This window comes from Epinephelus fuscoguttatus, linkage group LG11 (assembly GCF_011397635.1).
Source record: "Epinephelus fuscoguttatus linkage group LG11, E.fuscoguttatus.final_Chr_v1".
Lineage (NCBI taxonomy): Eukaryota > Metazoa > Chordata > Actinopteri > Perciformes > Serranidae > Epinephelus > Epinephelus fuscoguttatus.
Genome location: NC_064762.1, coordinates 35,603,258 through 35,625,134, shown reverse-complemented (window position 1 = coordinate 35,625,134; position 21,877 = coordinate 35,603,258). Strand labels below are relative to the sequence as shown.

General features: G+C 40.5%; 1 protein-coding gene across 2 annotated transcripts in view; it reads right to left on the bottom strand.

Annotated features, from left to right (window-relative positions):
- Positions 1-1,736: 1,736 nt before the first annotated feature.
- The window catches only part of dse (dermatan sulfate epimerase), a 31,660-nt gene continuing 11,519 nt past the window's right edge, over positions 1,737-21,877 (bottom strand). For both annotated transcript variants that reach the window (XM_049591072.1, XM_049591073.1), the window contains 4 exons: positions 20,322-20,575; positions 9,819-10,058; positions 6,557-6,764; positions 1,737-5,550 (listed from right to left, as the gene is read on the bottom strand). In XM_049591072.1, coding sequence (XP_049447029.1) covers positions 3,804-5,550; positions 6,557-6,764; positions 9,819-10,058; positions 20,322-20,575 — 2,449 coding nt within the window. In that variant the 3' untranslated portion in view covers positions 1,737-3,803. The remainder of the gene's footprint in view (positions 5,551-6,556; positions 6,765-9,818; positions 10,059-20,321; positions 20,576-21,877) is intronic.

The window sequence follows — 21,877 nt, the reverse complement described above, 5'->3', positions numbered from 1 at the left end:
AATTCACATGTGCAACTAAACCCAAACTAACAGTGACTGTATCTACGAACACAGTGGTTCCCAACTGGTCCAGATTTCTCTTTAGTCATTTGTTCAAGGTCCACACAATTAAATATGTTCAGTTTCATACTTGCATTTGGCCATGTCCTTGGCCTAGTTTGCTGTCTCTGTTAAGCTGCTGTTTGTTAGTCACTGACTCTACAGCAGGAAACTGCACTTCAAAATAAAAGCTCTGTGCCAAAAATTCACTGTACTTCACAATAAGGTGTTTTTTTTACAAACTTGACACATTTGCGAGTCACTCATTCAGAACAAACCCGAGGCCCACTTTTGGACCACGACCCACCAGATGGGAAACACTGTACTAATAGGTATTGTGTGTGTCTAAGCCTGATACATCTTCTTCCTCTGTGCCAAGGAGCCATGTTCTTTCATCACCATGAACACACCGTAGTTTGTGTTGTGTCGTCCGGCCATCCTCAGGACTTACTAGATCAGTGGTTCTCAACCCTTACCGTGACAGGGAGCCCTAAATTCATGAGGTCAAAGACCCCTATTTGGTAAGATTTGTCTTCAGAGAGCTCCATCTGAAAAGATTTTGGTTATCAGATATGTTTAAAACCAGAATTCTACAGTTGAGGAGATGACTGTGGAGGAAGTGAGACCTATGATCATAACAGTCCCTCTCATGACTCTTACTCACACTGGGCTCACTTCTACTGTAAATTCAAGAAGTGACCATAAACTATTAACCATTTTTATGGGAAGCCCCTTAAGTTCCAAACAAATGCATCATTTCCTCCTGTTTGCAAAGGATATTGAATGTTTACTTAGAAATTTACAGAGACCGGCTGTTTTAGGAAATAACTGAGTCTCATTAAGAAATGAAACTCTGTATTTGCACACGCTTTATAAAGTTATACATGAGGGATTTTTTTGACAAAAACAAGAATATAGGAAAAGGCTGATCTTACAGAAAGCACAAGCAAATTAGAAGAAAAATGTCTCCACTTTGATAACACATATGTCGTGTTCAAACGCTGCAAATATGTAATGCACAAGACAATTTTGTAAAACATTCACCAGAATGAATATATAAAGAAACACGCTGGTCACACATTACACACAACAACCGGACTAAGTTACAACACTAATGCTGTGTTCATGTCATATCTGAGTTATTGTAATTGAAAGTTTCTGCCCTGGATACAGCCTTCACGTCAACATCTAATAATCACAACAGGGACACTTTGACTTTTCTGATATATCGGTGCTTCAGAACAATAAAGTCCATCGTTCATTGTAATGAAATACAAATTTAATAGATATGGTGCACGGTATTTTTAACCCTTATGTGACCAGCTCTATAATCATATAACCATCTTAAGTTGTCTGATGACATGATTGCTCGTAACACAATCAAAACCCATCCATCCCATAGGACATGACTGTAGCCTTATAACAGATGAGCATGCTAGTATGCTAATGCTATGCGTTATCTTCAATGATATGGGAATCACTTATTAAGGATGTGAAAAAGCAGACGTCCCTGCAGAAGTTTTGAGTTGTCATGGTGTGAAAAGCACAGGTGTTTCTCATATTAATGATGGCTCTGATCTGTTCAAGTTTCCCAGTAAGCTGTGACAGTGAGCCAGCACGAACAATACCAGGACCCTGAACTGAATCAGCTAAATGGAATTCAGCTGTTATTCACTCTATTATTTACATCTGTGCTCTTCTTGATTTTTATCTGCATCTGTTATTGAGGGGTCAACATATTTGTCCCATGTATGTCTCCTGGAAATTTACCATGTTGTTGCAGTTTTTCTTTCTTTGCTTTTGTTGTCTGGATTTTTTTTCTTCTTTTCATTGCTTAAGTCACTGTATGTGGAGCTCTCTCAGCCACAGTTTTTTATCCACATTTTTCGCACATTCACTAGACACAACACACCGTGACAGCGTACCTATGCATGTAGTAATTTTATTTACATTTGGTAAAAAAAACAAACACCATAAAAATATATCTTGCTTTCACATATATACATTTAAATGCATTTCTATGAACTATGTAGACAGGACAAATCTCAAGTACAGATGTGGCAACTGTATCATAGTGGCTAACCTTGAGATCTTTGATACAAGGCAGGACCTCTGAACACTACAAAGGACCAACTTCACACAGACTAAAGCTCCACAGAAGCTTATACATCAGAGGTGGTCTGGTTTCATCTTGGCAATTCTTCAATTCCTATTTGGAATCAGTTGTTTTTCCTGAACACCCATTAGGTAGATCTTACCAGTATTTGGCCCATAGTTAAAAAAAATCTGAGGTTTTAGGAATACATTCATAATATTCTGGGGTGAAACATCAGAATGTTGAGAGAATACAGTTCTAACTTTTAGAAAATGTCATAATAATTTATAGATGACTATCCTTAGGCCCCCTGAGGCAAATTTGTGATTTTGGACTACATAAGTAAAATAGAAAAAGTCATATTAGGAGAGTAATGTCTATCTATAGAAAAAATATTATGAGAGCTAAAATCAGAATATTATAAAGATTATAATTTAAGTCATATAACATCCAAAAATAAAAACTGTAATACTGTAAAGGATCACTCAAATACCCAGGTCATCACATACAAACTCTTTGTCACGCCCTTCGGTGTCTCAAATCGACACACTGGGCATCTTTTCGTATCTATATGACTCACAGCTGAACCACATTGGAACACGTGGTGTTACATGGTCATAGTTAGGTTTAGGCAACAAAACTACTTGGTCAGGTTAAGATGAAAGATAATGTTTTGGGTTAAATTATGTATGTTTGTTATGTAACGTAACGTAACGTAACGTAATGTGAGGACTGTATGTAAATTGCGTTTGGTAATATTAAACCAACACTGACTTTTGGATTCACACGGGATGTAGACACGTAAGTTACTTAATGTTGCGTCGACACAACACTGCCTTTTGGATTCACATGGGGTATAGATATGACAGTTAACTTAACGTTATGTCAGCACAGCATTTACTTTTGGATTCACACGGGACACAACCTGTGGGTCTCCTGGATCTCCTTTATCGTCTCTACACCACTCATGTTGCTCGGAGCACTACGTATTGCTGCGGATAGGTTTACATCAGAGTTAGCTGATAGCCTGGTAAGTCATAAAGATGCTAAAGGGTGCCTTTGACGTCAATACCACATGCTGAGGGACGTAACAAAGCAGTGGTATTTAATGCCCTGGGAGTGAGAGGGGGCTGAAAAATCATATAACAAGAATAAAAGCCATGATATAAGAATAAAATGTCTTAAGAAAATGACGTTGGAATTTCTAGAAAAGGTCACAATGTTACATCATTTTATGATAAAATATGCATCCTGTTATCTGATGTCATTGTTTTCATCTCATTTATTGTCCTAAAATCTATAATGTCTTCACTGATGAAATCTATAACTTCAGCTCATCTGTATCCCTCATCTGACAGTAAAAGCTGACTGACTGTGTGACTACAGTATCAGCAGATGTAAGTAAGTCAATAGTGTCACCACATTCTGACTTTGTTGAAATACTGACCTCTTTCTTGTAAAATTACAAATTTATTCCCACATTACTTTTTCGTCAAAAAAAAAAAAAAAAAAAAAAATCCAAACAGTTCCCAAAATCTCAGCTTTTTTGTTTATTTTTTTTTTTAAATTGGCCCTTATACTGGTAAGATCTGGCTCAGACTGAGGCGTGGGGTGCTTTAAGGTCACCATGGTCATTGGATCTGGAAGACCCCCTCACACGCTCATGACGTTAACACTGTGTGTGAGAGCAGGAGGAGTACAGGTACAGTAAGATGAAGCAGTCGATCAGGAGGATGGTGTAGAAGCATCTCTGCGTGTGCAAACTCCGACCTCTCTGGAAGCGAGTCAGTAACACGGCCAGCAGCAAAAAGAAGGTGGCGGTGTTCAGAAGGAGGAAGAGTCTTATGTAGGAGGCGGTGCTGGAGAGACCCTCGCTCCCTGCTGTGGCCACCATGTGAACCTCCTTGAATTTGCGGCCCTTGACAAAGGCCCCCTTCTTGTTTTTGCGGCCGTCTGTATAATCCACAAAGGCTCGCGTGTCTCCCTCTCCCTCCTCTGGACTGTCCTCATATGTACGCTTTGAAGTCCTCTGTCTCACCTTTTTCTCATTCGCCTCGATCTGTGCAAAAATGTCAGGTAGACTCTCTGAAAGCTTCTCCCCAAGGTTCATTTTCTTCCCCCCTTTACCCTTGCCCTGTTTCTTCGACATAGCAAACATCTTCTCTATGACCTCCTCCGTCTTCTTCTTGTCAGTGAACTGGAGGAGGCGCTCTGCAGTCTTGCGGAAGCTGGCAGTGTTTAGAACCCGTCCCAGGATGTGTCTCTCCATCTGCTGGAAGACGGGCTTGACATGCTGGAGGTTGTCCTCCATCACGTTGACGTATTCCTCTACTTCTTCAGGTGAGCTGTCCTCCACTGCCGCTGACTTCTCAAATACGATCTTCTTGTGGTCCAGCAGCACCATGGCAAACAGAGGCTTGCTGGTGACCTCTCCGGTCAGCAGGTAGATAGTGTAGGTGTGATCCTTGGTGGCCAGGTAGATATCCACTCTCTGGTCATCACCGCGCAGGCTGAAGCTCTGTACATCCACACCTGGTCCAAAGAAAATATAGGCCACCCTGGTGTGAGGATATCTCAATGGCATTGTGACGTTCACATAGTTGGAGCCATTATACGGGTACCCTCGAGGGTAATTCCAGTAACCTACCACTCCTTTGTTACTGTAGCCTGTGTCATCCATCCAGAACATCTTATATTTATCCTCACCATGTGATACAAATGCTCCATGAACGCCATCTACCTTTGTACTCTGGAATGGAAGCTCTGTGTTGTGAAAGAAGGCGCTCATGGCCCTGGTTGGGCTGTCTGGCTCCAGGTGGATGTGGTCCACAAGGAGCAGGAGCTGTGGGTGAAGAAGGAGCAGGTTTCTCTGGAAGCTCCTAATCTGTAGCTCTGGATTATAAGCGGAGTGTCCCTCGCCACGGATGAAGACCATTCCCTGTCTCTCCATAGCAGCTTCGACTTTGCCCTGGGCATCCGCTGCCAATCCAGCTTTGTACTTTAACCACTTGGAATCACAGGCTTCCGTAACCTGTCCAGTCCACGGCTTAAAGCAACTCCCTGAGAGTGCAGAGCCAAACAACACTGCGTTGTTCAGCAAAGTGTACTTTGGTCCATACAGTGCCTCTGTGATGAATGGGACACCATTGGGCGCGAAAGTGAAAGTGTTCTGATCAGGGTGCTCGTGACCAGCGTTAAAGTTCCTCCACCCTTTGATCCACTCTTTGTACTTGTTCATGTGGACGATATCAAAGATGGCGCGTCCTCCCAGCTTCCCCGACTTGAAGGAGAGAAAGGTGCGGTTGGTGTCAGCAGGTAAAGCACTGCCGTACGTCACAACGCCCCAGTCCTCAAAGTAGTGGAGTTGGGATGTTCCAAAATCCGATGGAGGCTTGGAAATCAGTCCTGGGTCATACCTGCAGAACACCATGAGAGGACAGATGTCAGCTAGATAAAGTACCAACATGGACATCAATCATACACAACCACTGATGGAAAGTCTTATCAGATTAAAGATTTTCCAGAAGTTATTTTGTGATGACATGTTGCAATTTTACATCTTTTAAACCCACTTTTTATTCAACCTGCCTCATTTACATGTATTATATTTATGTAATTCCCTGCGTTTCCCCAGAATGCCTTTTGGCAACCCTAAAAAAAAAACAGCTTAGGCCTTGCTGCTTCACACTGTTTTCATGCTAAAGTAATGCACCAGGGTTCATATACTGTATAAGCCATGTACTCATGAATGCTGCGATTACGTGATGAATGCGCTGACGGGATTAAAGACAAAAGTATAAAGAGCAAAACGCCGCCTAAGGAGGCAGGTTAGGGTGGTGTATGGGTCAAACAAATACACGACTTTTCTCCAGGAGACTGGTGTTCGTGTCCTGTGTAAAACCAAGTGAGTTCTTTGAGGTATGTTGTCATGACGTCACATTACATTAAGTACATAACTTGACGTTTAGAACGTAACCTGACATATCCACAGCAGTGCGTAATGACAGCTGCTCTGGAACCTCACTGCTGTGACACAGGTTGTTTCTTAATCGTATTTGTCACTGACAGGTCTAATGAGTGGTGAAGTATCAACATGAAAACTTATGTTTAAGGGCATTTCTACATCCTTTTATGGTGGACTGTGGGGAAGTGCAGACTCGGCGAAGTCACTGGCAGGCCAAGAAAAAGTTCAGACACACCACTCCCTGTAGTGTCACAACATGTCATGGTAGGTGCAGCCCTAGATTCAAATATCTTGACCATTATTGAAAATAAGACACATGGGAAGTATCTAAAAATGTAAGGTATTTTACCAGTAGATACAGTGGTTTTTGGGTGAATTTCCCCTTTAATAATAGCAAAACAAAAAAACACTGTGCTCATATATATTTCCTATTATTAAAACCAAATTGAGCAGCTTACCAGATGAACTCTGTGTGGAGAGTACACCATCGCTGTCCTTTTCCAGCCTGCCCCGGCCCCTCCGTCACCCTGTTTTGATGAATCAGTTCTGCCAGCCAGTTTCCACTGCCATTACGTAACACGTAACGGTCCATGAAGACCAGCTGGCTCTCCGGCCCGTAGAACCAGTTGTAGTTGGAATCTGCAATGGCTACAGTCCGCTGAAATCCTGGTGACAGTGAAAACACAGAGAAGATGACTTCAGTGGTGGCCATTCTTAAAGTTCTTAAACGTTCTTAAACAAAGAAATAATGGGTGAATATGACGAATAAAATGCTCATGTATTGAGTCATGTTGAAGTTTGTATGGTGGATTCTTTGTAAATTCTAACACAGTGCTATGACAGTGTATAAGGGCCATTGCAGATCAAAACAAATAAATACAGAGCCCAGGGAGGGGGTGATATGATGATGAAAGCTCAGAAACGTTGAGATTTAAGACATAAATTTCAGATAAAAAGTCAGAAATTCTCTCCTATTATAAAGTTTGGAATTTGCGAGGCATGCCTCAAAAATGATCTGAGATTAAAGTCACATATTTACAAGAAAAAGCTCAAAAAAGTGTTTATTTTTCATCTAAACCCCCTCAGCATGAATCTCAGTCCCCTCTGCTGTGACCCAGCTCAGTACCAAACCAAGTGCAAAATGTTCACACTGTTTTGTTGTCTGTAATTATGCAGGGAAACCTTGCACTCTGGTGGTAAGAAGGCTTCTTAGAAACCAGCTATAGTAACTACAGCATGCAATCACAGTAAATCATTTGTCAACCGAAAAAAATCGTAAAACAAAAACTGCAACAGAAACACTCTGTCAAGTAAAGTCTCTTCACACTATCCCTGTGAGCATGGTTCCACAAGTGGCAAATTCTTTGAGATATTTATTATAGGAATTAAGGTAATGCTATTGAGGGTTAAGCATGGATTATTTGCAATGAAATGAACACGGGTGCTAACATTCAGTACTGGCATGGAGCTACGATGTACATGTTTTTGCATTTGCTTTCTGTCAACTGAATGTCAACACACAAAGATGTGCAGTGAGAGGACAACAACCAAAACAACTGACACTTTCCATTCAGTGCTTATAATTTAACAGACCCATAACTCCTTCCAACTTGCATATCAACTAACATTACAGTTCCTTTCAGTGCTCATCCACTATGTTACTACCACTCTCTTAGTATGGTTTATTTGGGCTTGTATGAAAGCAGTCAATCGAACCCTGGTGCATAAATACACACATCAGACGCATTAAACTGCTGCATAAACTTCTGTCAGTCACTACAATACGAATAGTCCATCAGGACCTATTCCTGATGATGCAAGATGGCAATGGCCTGTCTGAATAATGTTTCAATCCTGTCAGATTGTAAAACTTAACATAATGTGTTTAGTCCTCTTGGTTTGTTCATTAAAAAGTCAGAGTGAACAGGAATGGACCAGAATTAAAAAGCAACAAAGTTAATTTTTTCCCCCTTGGTTTGGACCAAAGAAACTGAACTACATATGTAAAAGCACTCTGAAGCTCCTCTCCCACTGGGCAGATAACCCACAAACACCCACTAACATCTGGCTTTTCTTTTGGAAATATTATAATATGCATTCATATTTGGGACAAATGACTACAGGAGTTACAGGTATTTATCAGCTCCAGCTCTTATCACTTCCAATCAGCAGTAATGGAAATACAACACCTGGGTGCACATGCTACTTCTCTCTCCTTATGCAGTGCAGTGCAATGACGTCTCCTTCCAAGCAGCACTCGACAATCATTCAAAATTAGTCAGAAAAGATCTACATAATGAGCACTGTTTTCAAGGTGGACACCCTAGATTAGTGTCACCAATTCAGTATCTGAACAAATGTCTCCTCCTCTGCTCATGAGTTATGATGTTGACTAATGGCCAGTGAAGTGTTTTTGCAGAAGATTACAATGTCGAAGTGAAGCTGACCTTTGACCTTTTGGATATAAAATGTCATCACTTCATAATTTGATCCTATTGGACTATTGTGGGAACTTTTGTCATACTAAGCGTATGAATTCTTAAATTATGGCCAAACACATGTTGTGTGAGGTCACAGTCACTTTTAACCTTTGACCACCAATCTCTCACCAGTTCATTCTTGACTCAAAGTGGATGTTTGTGTCAAATTTGAAAAAATTCTCTCATGTTGTTCTTGAGATATTCCGTTCACAAGAATGAGACGGATGCAAGGTCATGGTAACCTTGACCTTTGACCATCAAAATCTAATCAGTTCCTCCTTGATTCCAAAAAGTCTGTTCTTGAGATATGGTGTTCACAAGAATAGGACAGATGGACATTTTTAGCAGGTTTTTCTCCATTTAATAAACCTGTATATATATGCTAATTCTGGTGGAAAATTCCTATTACTGCCATTTGCTACTTAACTTAGTAGGTGATTACACTTAAACCCCTTTTAGTGCTTACAAGTCAACTGACATTGTAACTGACACAAATGCTCCAATTGGCATTCTGATATCTTTATCTCTTAGACTCTAAGTGATGCTTCCACTGCTTTCACTTGAACTCACAGTGACTTTTTGGAGCGCTTCCACAGAAATGTCCAACTCCTTTGATCACTCTCATCTGTTAGGGAACACACAAGCATCCTCACACATGAGAAGAGACCATTCCTCCTGACATTTCTCTAAGCACACTCATGTTGCCATTGTGACTGTGGATCCAAGGCTCTCCTGGCTGATATAATTAGAGGTGCTTTCTGAGTGCAGCAGTGCTGCTCAGCCACGATACAGAAATGGTTAGCAGGGGGCTGTGAAATGTCCGAGCCTGACCTAGGGGCCCCTCCTCCACTGCTGCCCTCCCCCTGACCTTCAGACGAAACTTCCAGGACACCACATTTCCCTGCAGGTCTCAGCTCAGCTTTGAAAGGCATCCAGGAAGGTAATAACTACACGCATGCATACCCCATATCAGCTCAGAGGAGAGACTACTCTCTGATGTGGCAGCCTGAGGTTATTTTCACGTCTGATCTAACAACGTTTTGGAGAGAGCACTCTCGTAAGGACTAACTGGATGTGTCAGCCATTCATAGCTATGTAAACCCTTACTTACGGATTGTTGACCTGCTTTGTATTTGGCTACCTTAATGTATCTACTGCAGTGAAAAGTGTGCCACATCAATTTTCAGCTTTTGAAAAAGTAAATAAGTATAGTCGCCACAGCAGGTAGAGTGACAGTTACCAGGCAGGATAGTCCTGTACAGGAAGGCGAAGTGTTTGAGGAGCCAGGGGTGGTCGAAGTGGCTGATGCTAAAGTGGCGCTGCACCAGGAACATGTACTGGAACAGAGAGCGGGTGGTGTAAGTCCCGTAGGCTACTCCTTCATACAGGGAACCATCCGTCACATCGCGCAGAAGGACCATTGACTTCTCCATGATAGACAGGGCCTGCTTCGTCCATAGGTAGGCCTCCTGGAGGTAACCTGTAACACAGGAAGTTGAGATGGTTTCACAGGTTAAATACAATCTAAGATCCCCTGTTTCTCAAATGCTCAAAGGGTTTCACCAAACATGCAATGCTGAAGACCTTTTTCCAAAACACGCTGTAGTGTTGTTAGTCCATTTCAATGTGATATGAAAATAAAGCTGCAGAGAGCAGTATAGGTGCTAATATAACATCAAGTACAAACAGATTAATATCTTCAAATAAATTACCAAAAAATGGGTAAACCATAGCCAGGAATCCCATTGTTTCAAAGCAAAATGCTTGAAGTGCATCTTTAGTGCCCTCTGATGGCAAATTCATGACATATTTTACACAGTTTTTCAAGGTCCACAGTCACACATAATTTGGTCCAGACAGATCTTTGGTAACCTTGTGGAATAAAAGTTGAAAATGATTGCCTAACAGTTGTCATGATTGTAGAAAGGATTGGAAAGGAGTGGCTGTTGTATACAGAGTAAATGTAAAATATCTCAAACACATCAGACTTTAAATCTAAAAAACAATACCTAGAAGTGTGACATTTTCTCAGAATTTCCCCTTAAAGTTAAGAATAGGTCCTAGTAAAGATAAAAGTTATTCACAAAGCATCTTAGACCTTGAAAGAGCTCCTAAGGTGAAAATCTGTTAGGAGCAGGGAGGAGGACTTTTAAGAGGTTCAAGAGTTTATCAAGCAGAGGAGAAAATGGGAGGGAAACAAAGAGGTGGTAGAAATATTCTCCAAACACTGCATGACATGGTCGATTTAATTGGAGATGCAGGGGGACAAAAGTTCTGCAGTCCACACAGTTATGGTCATTGTCAAATCTGCACCAAATTTGGCAGAAAAGCTCTAAGTTTGTGTGAGTAAGTATGAGTTACACTGGTCCAGCTTTGGTGAGTTATGATTGGGCAATGTCTGACAATTTCTTCATCCAACAGCCCAACCCTACTATCAATGGTAAAATGCTTTTTATAGAGTGATCCATGTACCAAATTTGGTAAGGACTGGGACAAAGTTGTATAAGTGGTGATAAGCCAAATTTGAGAAAAACAGAAAATCGAGTTAGGTACAAATGCTCATGGCCAGTAGCAATAGGATATGGCAATACCCAAGGAATCCACTGAAAATAGCATCTCACGTCTATGACTTAGATTTCTTGAAGTGCTAGCAACAACATACAGAGGGCTATTGCTAGCTACATGGTGGCACCAGTTATCTCACTTTTGAATAAGAGAAGCAGATAGCCTAACCAGTGGGACCATTTAACCTAAGTATGACTGCATCAACATGCTTTAAAAATGGCTAGCAGCATATTATATCTGTACTTTGTAGCATGGGCTAAATCGGACAATGTTGTACATGGCTGTTCCTAATGTCAGCAAGAGGTTAACTGCTTGAGAGCTTCAGCTATCTCTATGTGCATATCTTGGACTAAAGCTACAGGAAACAGCAGAAAGAGGGGAAATGCCCACAACACTTTAAGGTCAGATATCTTTAGACAGAACTCTCTACTGTTTCTGTTTCTGTTCATACGATTCATGATTTATGATCTACTCTCTTCAAGACAAATAAAAGCCAATGCTGGAGTGGAGAATTACATTTCTGGCACAAAGGGGAAGCACATTGTTTTCATATGGATACATTCAATCTGAAGTAATCAAGCTGTTTTCACATTAAGAAATATATTCTCACTAAAAACCTCATCAAAAGTGCCCTGGCCTACAAGTATTCTACAACGTACCTGGCCAATAATAGACTTTTTTTGTACAAAACGGGAGAGCAGTAATCCTCTTTGCAAGCAGGGGCCATGAAAAGTGCTCCACTTACTGAGAGGGACTTAAAAGGAGAGATCCTGAATTACAAAGTGACTATAGCCCTGCGTTTTATAGTATACCCGCGTGTGTTATGTCATGAATGGAATTTATGAAAAACAGCATTGCAGCCAACAACGTCTCCTTAGTCTGTTACCTAAAGAAACCTTCCACACACATTTCACTGTGGCTATGGAAAGCATGACACCACTATGGCACACTACACCATGTATACTCTCTCTCACACACACACACACACTGGATCACACACATAGACTTTACTATGAGAACAAGCGACCACATAAACACTCCAGCCACAGTTCATTGAGGAATCCCGAGGCCATCGGTGGTAACCGGCCTGCACCCGCCAGTATGCCGAGTCCACCCACTGGAGTCGTCCCCAACAGTGTTTGGTTTGGGCTTGGGGACCGCTGGCCTACACAGAGCAGGTATTTACCATCAAACAGGAACTCTTGGCACGCACAAAGACCATATTTACACAAACAGAGCTTCACCAGCGCTCGCACAGTCCAGGGCCACACTTCACAGCAGCTCAGGCTTTCAGTCTCATCAGTTCTTTCCTCAAAAGTAAAGACATCATAAAAATTAAATTCTTATAATTTCTTTAAAAATACACACAATCTGTCAATGCCTTGGACTACCATAGCCCTAGAAATGCTCAATAGTCTGGTTAAAATTAATTAAATCTCTTATTTATTTAAAGTTGCATTCATTATGTTTTTTTTTGGCCACTTGAGGGCAAAAGAACAATTTGAAAATGTAAGTTGTGTGTGTCTTACAAAGTTTTGGATTCTGTTTTTGGCTACCATTAGAAAACAGCAATGTTGGGGAAGCTACTTTAAAACTATCCCTTTAGCTAGTTAAGCTATGAGCTACTCTTCATTTTAAGCTACATTACAGTATCATCAATTTCAGAGTCCTAGCCACATTACAAATTTAAGTTTAATACTCTCCTTTCAGCTCGTTTCAGTCATCAACAACCACAAAATGTCTGCTTTTTCAGCTTGCTAAATGTTGGGCTTTGCCAGCTAGTTGCTAACAGTTGCTAACAGCGAGTTCATCTGACCTTTTTTTTTGTTGCTCAACACAGCTGCTTTGCATTTCTGCACACAAGGTGGATACAGACAGAATAACAAAAAAAGAGAGAACAAAACAATAAGCTAAAAGAGGCTAAAAAGACGATTTTTAAATTCTGGGCTGATACCGATGTTTAAAATAACAATTTGGCCGATAGCTGATACCCACACTAATGTTTTGTTAATTGTTCTTTATTTTCTTTTGTTGTAACCCCCCCCCTTTTTTTGCAAGGGAAACAAAGAAATCTATATTATTAAAAAAAAAACGTAACTGTTTTAAAGTAATTAAGCTCTTCACTACACTGTCTGAATGAGCACAAAATTAATCATACAAGTTTATGAAACAGCCTTTAATATAACCTTTACTTCAAATGCCTTATTATTAGTTTCTCTTTCTACATTTTACAAAATTACATTGAACACATCGTGAAAATGTTTTAAAATAATTTACTTGCTCAGTACTCATTTTTACTGTATACAGCTTGAACGCATCACAACGTAACTCAGTGCAACTTCCTTGAGTTGTTAGTTGCAGCCACTGGCTGCTTAGAGCTAATGTTAACTAGCTCTCCTAATTTTAACACAGATTTGTGGTTCACAGTGTAGCACTATCAGGGTAACAATAGGGTGCGTCCTCTGACGTGACAATAGTAGGTTTACTGTGTCCTTTCGTCACAAAGACGTCCCAGGACCGGGAGAAGATCTCTGTTTACCCCAAATGCTTTTTACTTTTTGCTGCTTGCCATCTCATCACACACAAGTGAGATCACAGAGCCCACTTGTCCAACAGTCAGTTTATTCTTCTTTTACCTCATCGTATTTGCCAATAGGCCAATGACAGTCAACAAGGTGAATATTGTCCGTCACTGATGTTCAGCCAATAAATCGGTGCACCCCTACAAAAAAAGCTACACAGAGCTGATGAGAACTGCATTTAATTTTATTTCTCTGTGGTTTTCCTTTGTGGAGCTTTTAAAATCAGTTTTTCTCTTCTATTGCCAGCTTTTAAAAATAGTATAACCACAACTCAATATAACACCCTGTGTAAGGTAGAGATTTCAGCCTTCGCCACGTAGACAATGATGCATTTAAGATTTTCAGCAGAAACATAAGCAGATTGTCAGTAAAAACATATATAAAATTCATAAAAAACAGAAGAGAAACTGGCCAGTTAGCAGGAATGATGACACTCACCATAACTGAACAAAGAAACAGGAAGTACTATATACTGAAACTCCAACGTCATCAACACAAAATCCTAGGAAAACCATAACACAGTCCTTGACGTGCAATTACACCACAGCAATTACTGCAATACCAAAGACGTCATCAAAAAATAAGAAATAAAAAGAAAAAAGAGAATCATCCTGTGAACCCACATTAGAAGGAAAACACATACCAGACAAACGACATCACATGCACATCGTGTACAGTGACTCTCTGGGTTCAGCTCTAATTTCCCCTGTTTTCCCACAGTCTAATAATGGGGCTAGTTTGCCTAATGACTAGCAGAGGGGATAATGCTGCTGTCAGGCTGAGGGCTTAGGTCTGACTGTCTCCCATGCTGTTAGCCAGGGTGCTGGTTCTGGGCACCCAGATCCCTCACTCAGCACACATTATGTCCAGAGGAATGTGAAAGGTCAACAGATTTATTTCCAACAACGCTCTTTAACTTACTCTCTGCTCCTTCAGTGTGTCTGCACATCAGAACATCACACACAGTTAGCAGGGTACAATAGAAAAGGATTAAGGAGCTGGTAATTTTTTTGTAATCTATTTTACATTAGGGGCAGGACAGAGTCAGTAATGAAATACAATATTTCCCACAGTCAGTTGTGGGAGATTTGCATTCATGTGAGGTGGTACAGGTACACAGTCTTGCTTTAAACTGCAAGCAGTAACAGAGGAAATGAATGGAGCCAAGAGTTTTTAAGGAAGCAATGTTGAGAGTGTAGCTATTAAAGCTAAATGCTACTCCTCACTGAAAGGAACAACACTACACCTCTGCTCTCTGGCTGTCCTCTTGATCTTATTTCCACCACTTGTTTAAAAACTGTTTTTCAACTGATTTTCTGAAGAAGTTGATCTCTAACCTGCCTTTTTTGATTTTAGAAAAAAAAAAAAAAAGTTTTTTAACAGATTAATGGTTTCCTCTGTGACAACACTGTGATTGAAAAATTCCAGTCTGGTTTTTAAGGCCCAACACTATTCGCAAACAGCTCTAGTCAAAGTTGTGAATGACCTCAGAATGAATACAGATTAGTAAAAGTTCTCTGCTTCTCCTGTTATATCTTGTGCTGCATTCGATACTGTACACCATGATATTCTGCTGGGGTCTCTCTGGCACAGTTCTTAAATGGTCGACAATTCTATGTGGTCATGGATGAGGGCTACCCTGATAAAAGAGACTTGACATGTGGTATTCCACAGGGCTCAATCTCAGGCCCAATTCTTTTCAGTCTGTACGTTACCACTTGGACAATATTAAAAGAAACTGCAATAACAATTTCCATAATTATGCAGACAACACCCAGCATGTATCACTGTAAGCTCAAAGGATTACACAACTTGATTGCATGCTTCTCTGACATAAGGCTGTGGATGACTCGGAACTTCCTACAGTTAAGTCATGACAAAACTGAGATTCTAGATATTGCAGCAAAAGCTACGAGAGAAAACCTGTCTGACCACTTTCTGTTAATTGCACTAAACACTTGGGAACAGATAAAAAAAAAACCCTTGGCATCATCACTGACTCTGGCCTAAATTCTGTATGCCACAATAAAAATGTGACTAAAGTGTCTTTCTATCATTTAAGGAATACTGCCAGAGTCATGCCATTTTTCTTACAGGCAGACATAGAAAAGTTAATAGATGCCTTTATTTCCAGCACACTGGACTACTGTAACCCTCTGCTGTCTAGTGTGTCCAAGAAAATTAATATGATAATGTGTTCAATCAGTATTTTGTTATGTGGTTTACAAAACAAATCAATCTGTCAGCCTACAGTTCCATACTCTTGTTTAATATGCCCTTATCCTCCAAGTTAATTTGGAATAAGGGAACTTGACATTACAGTATCTTCACCTAACTTTCCAGATGGTTTAAAGGACTGAAATAGGACATTCAGAGGATATCTGTGTGATCTGGGATTGCATGCACACAGCTAACAACATGGAGGTGGCTAAGCTGACAGCTAGCAGCTAATGGCGCTAACAGCACAAATAATGTTAATGACAGCAACAATGCAGACAGAGCTAAGAGTGTTAACGTGGAGCAGAGCGGAAGCCCCCCGGGAACAGTGTCGGGCTTTAAAGCCAATTTTGCATGTGGCCAAAAGTGAAATTACAATGTCACATGATGCCATGAGGCCCAAAAGACTTTTTCCCATAGACTTACATTGTGAAAGAGATGCCTGTAAAAAAGTGGAAACATTTTTTTGAGTATCACAGCCCAAGTAAAATGACTTTTTTCACTATCAGGGTGTGATGCCTTTCATCTGATAACATTTTGAAAGTCTACAGTTGCACAACAAAATCATTTTATCCCCATTCAAGTTAGTGACTCCATCGCAATAAGCCTCGAGTGCGCTTGCTCTATGGGACCAACAATGTGGAAGATCCAGGTAATTTCACACTGCGGAAACAAGAGATTTTTTGGCTTCATGAGCAATTTTCAAGGTGGAGTGCAGAGCGACAGGAATAAGATAGCAAGTAGGATATACACACAGGGACTCACATGCACTTACATGCATGCACGGCCAGACTGGCTACCAGAACAAAGAATAGAGAAGCTCAGATTACAACACACACAAAGGAAGCTTAAGTTCAGTCTCTGCTTAGGATGCCATTACTCCACTAAACCTTTACATTGTAAGTAGTTACTTCTTACTATTGTAATTCTCTGAACGTGCATACATCTCCTTTAACAGGATTCCATGCTGTTTTATAAGCACCTAGGCCGACCTAAGCATTGACTGCCACATCCATAGTCAATAATGCATCACTTTGGCAGACATTTGGCCGAGGGTGTGACAGAAAGGGAGTAGGGGTTCCCTGTAGATTAACTGTGAGTAAACTGTGCACAGCTCTGTCTAACTGAACATTCAGCTTCAAGGCACCAACAAGCAAACACCTGTATCTGGAATGTGCTGCTGCCTTCTTATATGGTTATCTACACTGAAGTCTGTCAGCATGTCCCAGGAACTAAACTCAGAGACTCATATTTCCAAATTCAGTGAGTGGCACATGAACTGTCCATTAAAACAGCATGTTATTATAGGGCCCAAAATAATGAAAAAACAATAACTTAGTCCAAAATGTCAGAAATGGGCTTAAAGCCTGTGTCAGATAACCAATAAAGAAAAAGAAGACAGAGTTTGTTCTTCTTTTCTGGTTGTGCTTATTGGAAACTTTCCATTTATTCATCTTGGCAGAACAATATTTGGACGTAATGTCATCTCTTTCCACAGGAAATGAATGATGCATAGAAGATAGTGGAATGCAGTCAGGCACAGGCACAGTTTTAGATGAGGCACTTGAGACAGCCTGCTCAACGAAGCAGCTAAAATGAGAGAGTTTTTTTATCATTGCAAATACATCATATGTTAGCAATCTTTTAAGAAGCTATTTTCTGCTAGGTATAAAGCTATCATCTCCACATGAAGTCTGCTTTAAAGGACACTTAATAAATAAAACCTGTCATAAACAGAGCACCCCAGCAGCAGCTGAGCTCAATCCCTCACAGGTAACATAGACCGGCAGAACCTGCCGTAGCAAACTCACTTTTTCCTGGGCTTGACGCAAACTGAAGTGAAGCAAAAACAGGTCAGGCTATAACTCTCCTGAGTGTTCACAGAGCTTTGCGCCTGTTGTTGCCCTCTAGAAAAAAGCCTCAAATAAAACCACTGTGACCACAGCACTTCTCTGTAAGCCAGCTGTCATTTAGTTCACATCAGGACTGGATCTTTTGTACCAGAAATCAAATCCCTGTAAGCAAAGCAAGCTGCCCTGCAGGCGTTTACCTTCAGATGGCCTTTCTCTGCTGCTACTCAAAATATTCGGTGCAGGATATTGATGCAAAAAGAGACATTAGGCAGTGAATAATCATGCGAGGTCTCACAAAGAGAATAAGGACCAAACCTTTTATGCACAATGTGGCAGAGTTATGTGAGGAACCTCATCTGGAGAACAATTACAGAGGATTACGTGCAGCCATGGCAGATAACCTCGGGCTGACTTCACTGAAATTCCAGTCAAAGTTTCTCTCAGAAGCAAACTGAGGTTGGCAAGTCTCACCAGCCAAATTAGGAGACATGACCCATACCATATACAGTACATATATGTACTTTTAGTCTGAAGACCTGGTGGTGTGCTGTCATTGAATATTAGAGCTATTACATTAGAAAACCGAGAACTGAAAACTACTGATGAACTTCATAAAAAGTTAGTACAGTAAGTGGACTTTAAGTTAAGGGATTACTTTTGTTCATCGATTTACACACTGAAGGACACGCTTAACAGACATCTTTGAAGGACTAAGTCGACCTACCTTTAAGGGCTGAAATAATAGGCTAGTTCACTGATTAGCTGACAGAAAATTAATTGACAACTATTTTGATAAACAAAGAATCATTTTAGTCATTTTTCGATTCCAGCTTTTCAAATTGAACAGAGTCAAGATTTTTTTTGACGAAACGATGATTTATTGACAAATATATTGCCAAATTAATCAGTAACAAAAATAATCGTTAAACCTTAGCTGATTTTCTATCAGAAGCTTTTGACCATGCGTTTGGTCCTGTGTGTGTATGTGTGTATTTGTCTGTCCACAGCCAATCTCACAAACTACTGGACCCATCAGCCTAATATTTTGTGTGTATGCCTGTATGCTGTATGTAAGGATGTCTTGTGGTTGCAGTGATTCATAATTGTTGAAAAATCTGTTCTATTGACTATTTTATACCGTCATTGACTGCTGACTCCTTATACTTCTAAACCGGCCAGTAAGGAACGCAAGTACTGAAATCACAAGGCAAAAGGCATTTCCAGCAAGCCTCTGACGTCACAAGCAAACATAGAGAGCCAAAAACGGTGGTGGCTAGCAGTGGTAGACACGTTTAATGTGCTAATAGCGCTCTTATGCTTCGAAATCATTATCAGCAGTAACCACTGCATGATGCAGCGTAGAGCTGTGGTGTTAAGCCAGCCAGTAGAAATGATGGGATGATGGAGGATGTGACTTAATTCTCAGCTCAGGATGCCATTACTCCACCGTATATACAGTTATGCAAACCTGGATGTTCAGTAACCAGACCATTATACTATTCTATGCACCTTTCAATTACTGTCATGCACACATGCTGACCACACTGCCTGCCCTCCACTCCCTATTCCCCACCATTATACCCCCAGACACACCTGGCAGAGATCTGCAGATCTCTACTGAGTGCACTTGACTAGTTCAACCTGCCATCCATGTAAATCTACCTGTTATTTCAGAAACCTTTTATATAGGTTACTGTGTGAACTTTGAGACTCCAACAGATCAGAATAAACTGATTCTTGTAAACTCTTGTGAGTAAGATAGAGTGGGTGAATCAAATTAAATCATTAAAAAAAGCTGCAGTGAGCAAGTATGACTTCATATTCACTGAGCAGTATTGACAATTCTCTTCAAGGGAGGCTAGCTAATGTGGTCTGAAAAACTGTTATATCTGTCACCAGGTCAGTTAAAGGAGACGCTAAAGGAGTCTGCCAAAAGATCTGTAACATTTGCTGTATCTTGGAGGTACAGTAGATATGAATAAGTATTTCTAAACTAAAGCTACAATTATTACTGAGCTAATATCCCAAACCGATATTTAATACCTCAAAATCTGGTGCTCTATCTCAATAATTAAATATTTGAGTATGTCCCTTTACAACTGCAGTCTTAGTAAGGCTTTTACTGAGAATCACCCTTTACACCATGTGAGACTAAACCTCTACAGTGAAAACCGGACTAATGAAATTCCTTTAGTTAAGATGAAGCTTCTTAATGCTGAGCGAGGCAGGTTTCTAACCCTTATGCTCCCACACAGAGCTGGAACAAGTTTTCTGACTGAGTGAAGGGAGTCAAAAAACTTTTGACATATCAAAACTGAAATATCAGAAAACACAAGGAATCCTCCTTTGGGGAATGTAAATATTTCTATCAAATATCATGACAAACTTAGCCACTGGTTGTAAAGGTTTCTTGTGCACTGGTCAGATGGTACATACTGACCTACATGCTCATCTTTTGGCCCACTGCCTCGAGGGCAAAGACATACAGTAGACACATTACAAAGACAGGAATCTCTATCCACTAACCTTGGGTCATGTAAACCAGGCTTCCTGTGAGCAGAGCCACACAGTTGGTGGGCTGATGGTTGTGTAGGTACTGGAATCCCCAGCCTCGGACGTATGACTTCTCATACATCAGCCGTGACGCGTTGCCAATCACCTGTAGGAAACGCTCCTGTTGGCCCTTGTTCAAGTACTCATACAGGAAGTCATAAGCGGTGGCAAACCCGACCAGAGAGTGCGCCAGAGGAACTTCATCCCAGGGGGCATCTTTAACCAACCTGCAATACAAACACCAACACAAGTCTAAAGGCAAGGCATATGTGGAGCACGTGGAAAATAAACATTCAATGATAATCAGGTGTTAAATTTTCACCCTTTAAATGAAGTCCTGGCAAATGTTTGTTTGACGTTTTCTTTGCAAAGCCTTTTAATTATCTTTACCACAGATGTAAAACATCTATTCACTTTGAAAGCAAAAATAAAGATGCTAAGAAGCATTTTGTACCGCAACTGCTGCACCATTGCTTACCAATAAAAAGACTTATAATGAGACATTTAAAGTGTAGTGTAGGCAAATTCCCTCCTGGTTAAGAGGTGCTAGGATCTAAGAGTGCTGACTTCTGTGAGTTTTAGGAGTGCCAAGTGTTGTAAAAGAGTGAAAGGTGTTCTGTAATCATTCTTCCCACTTTAAAGAGAAAGGAACTTAAGATGTGGTGGTGAAACCAAATGCTGCATTTGAAAGCAGCCCTTTTATGCTTTGACTTATTTTCTGTCAGGTATATGTGTTAAAATGTTGGACGTTCATACTAAATGTGACCAAAGTTTCAGATAATGGGGTTAACGTATTTATTCCATGATTGGATCGATACTCGATTCTGATTGGCTGCAGGGTGTCCATCAAAACCTTTTAACACCAAGTAGTTCCAGTGAAACTGTGTTCACTGCTCTAAATTAAGATATACTTTATTGATCCCCCAGAGGCGAAATTCAAATCCATGCCTCCATAATAGTAGCAGTAACTATAACAACAGGGATGCAGTCAAAGCCCTTGTTTACAATTTATTCCAACACTGACTGTAGTCCTTCATTATCTCATCCTCTGAACACCACAGGATGCAGACTGAAACACACAAGCTCCAAGCTAACTTAGTGATACTTTGTATCACATCAGTGATCATCTCACATCCAATTACTATTCAATTTGCAACGTAAGGCTGCTGATGACATTAACATACCGTTTGTTCATAAAGTTCTTAATATTGATTTTGAGACTATGTCATGGCTGGATGGCTAGCTAGTCTTATTGTTAACTGTTTGTCAACTGTATGCAATGTAATTGACTTGGTAGCATAATGTTAGCTTTCTGGCTAACAGCTGAGCCACAGGGTTCTAGGACAAGAAATATCTCTAGTTGCTGAGTTGTTTCTAAGGTTCGTCCTATTTACTGGAGTAGTGAATAACATTTCCATTGCATAAGAACCTTATGGGGTGGTAATGATTGTTCCAGGTATTGGGTAAACCCTCAGGTGTCAGCAAGAAAAACGAGTTATGGCTTGTGAAAAACTTTTGATTTTGATAGC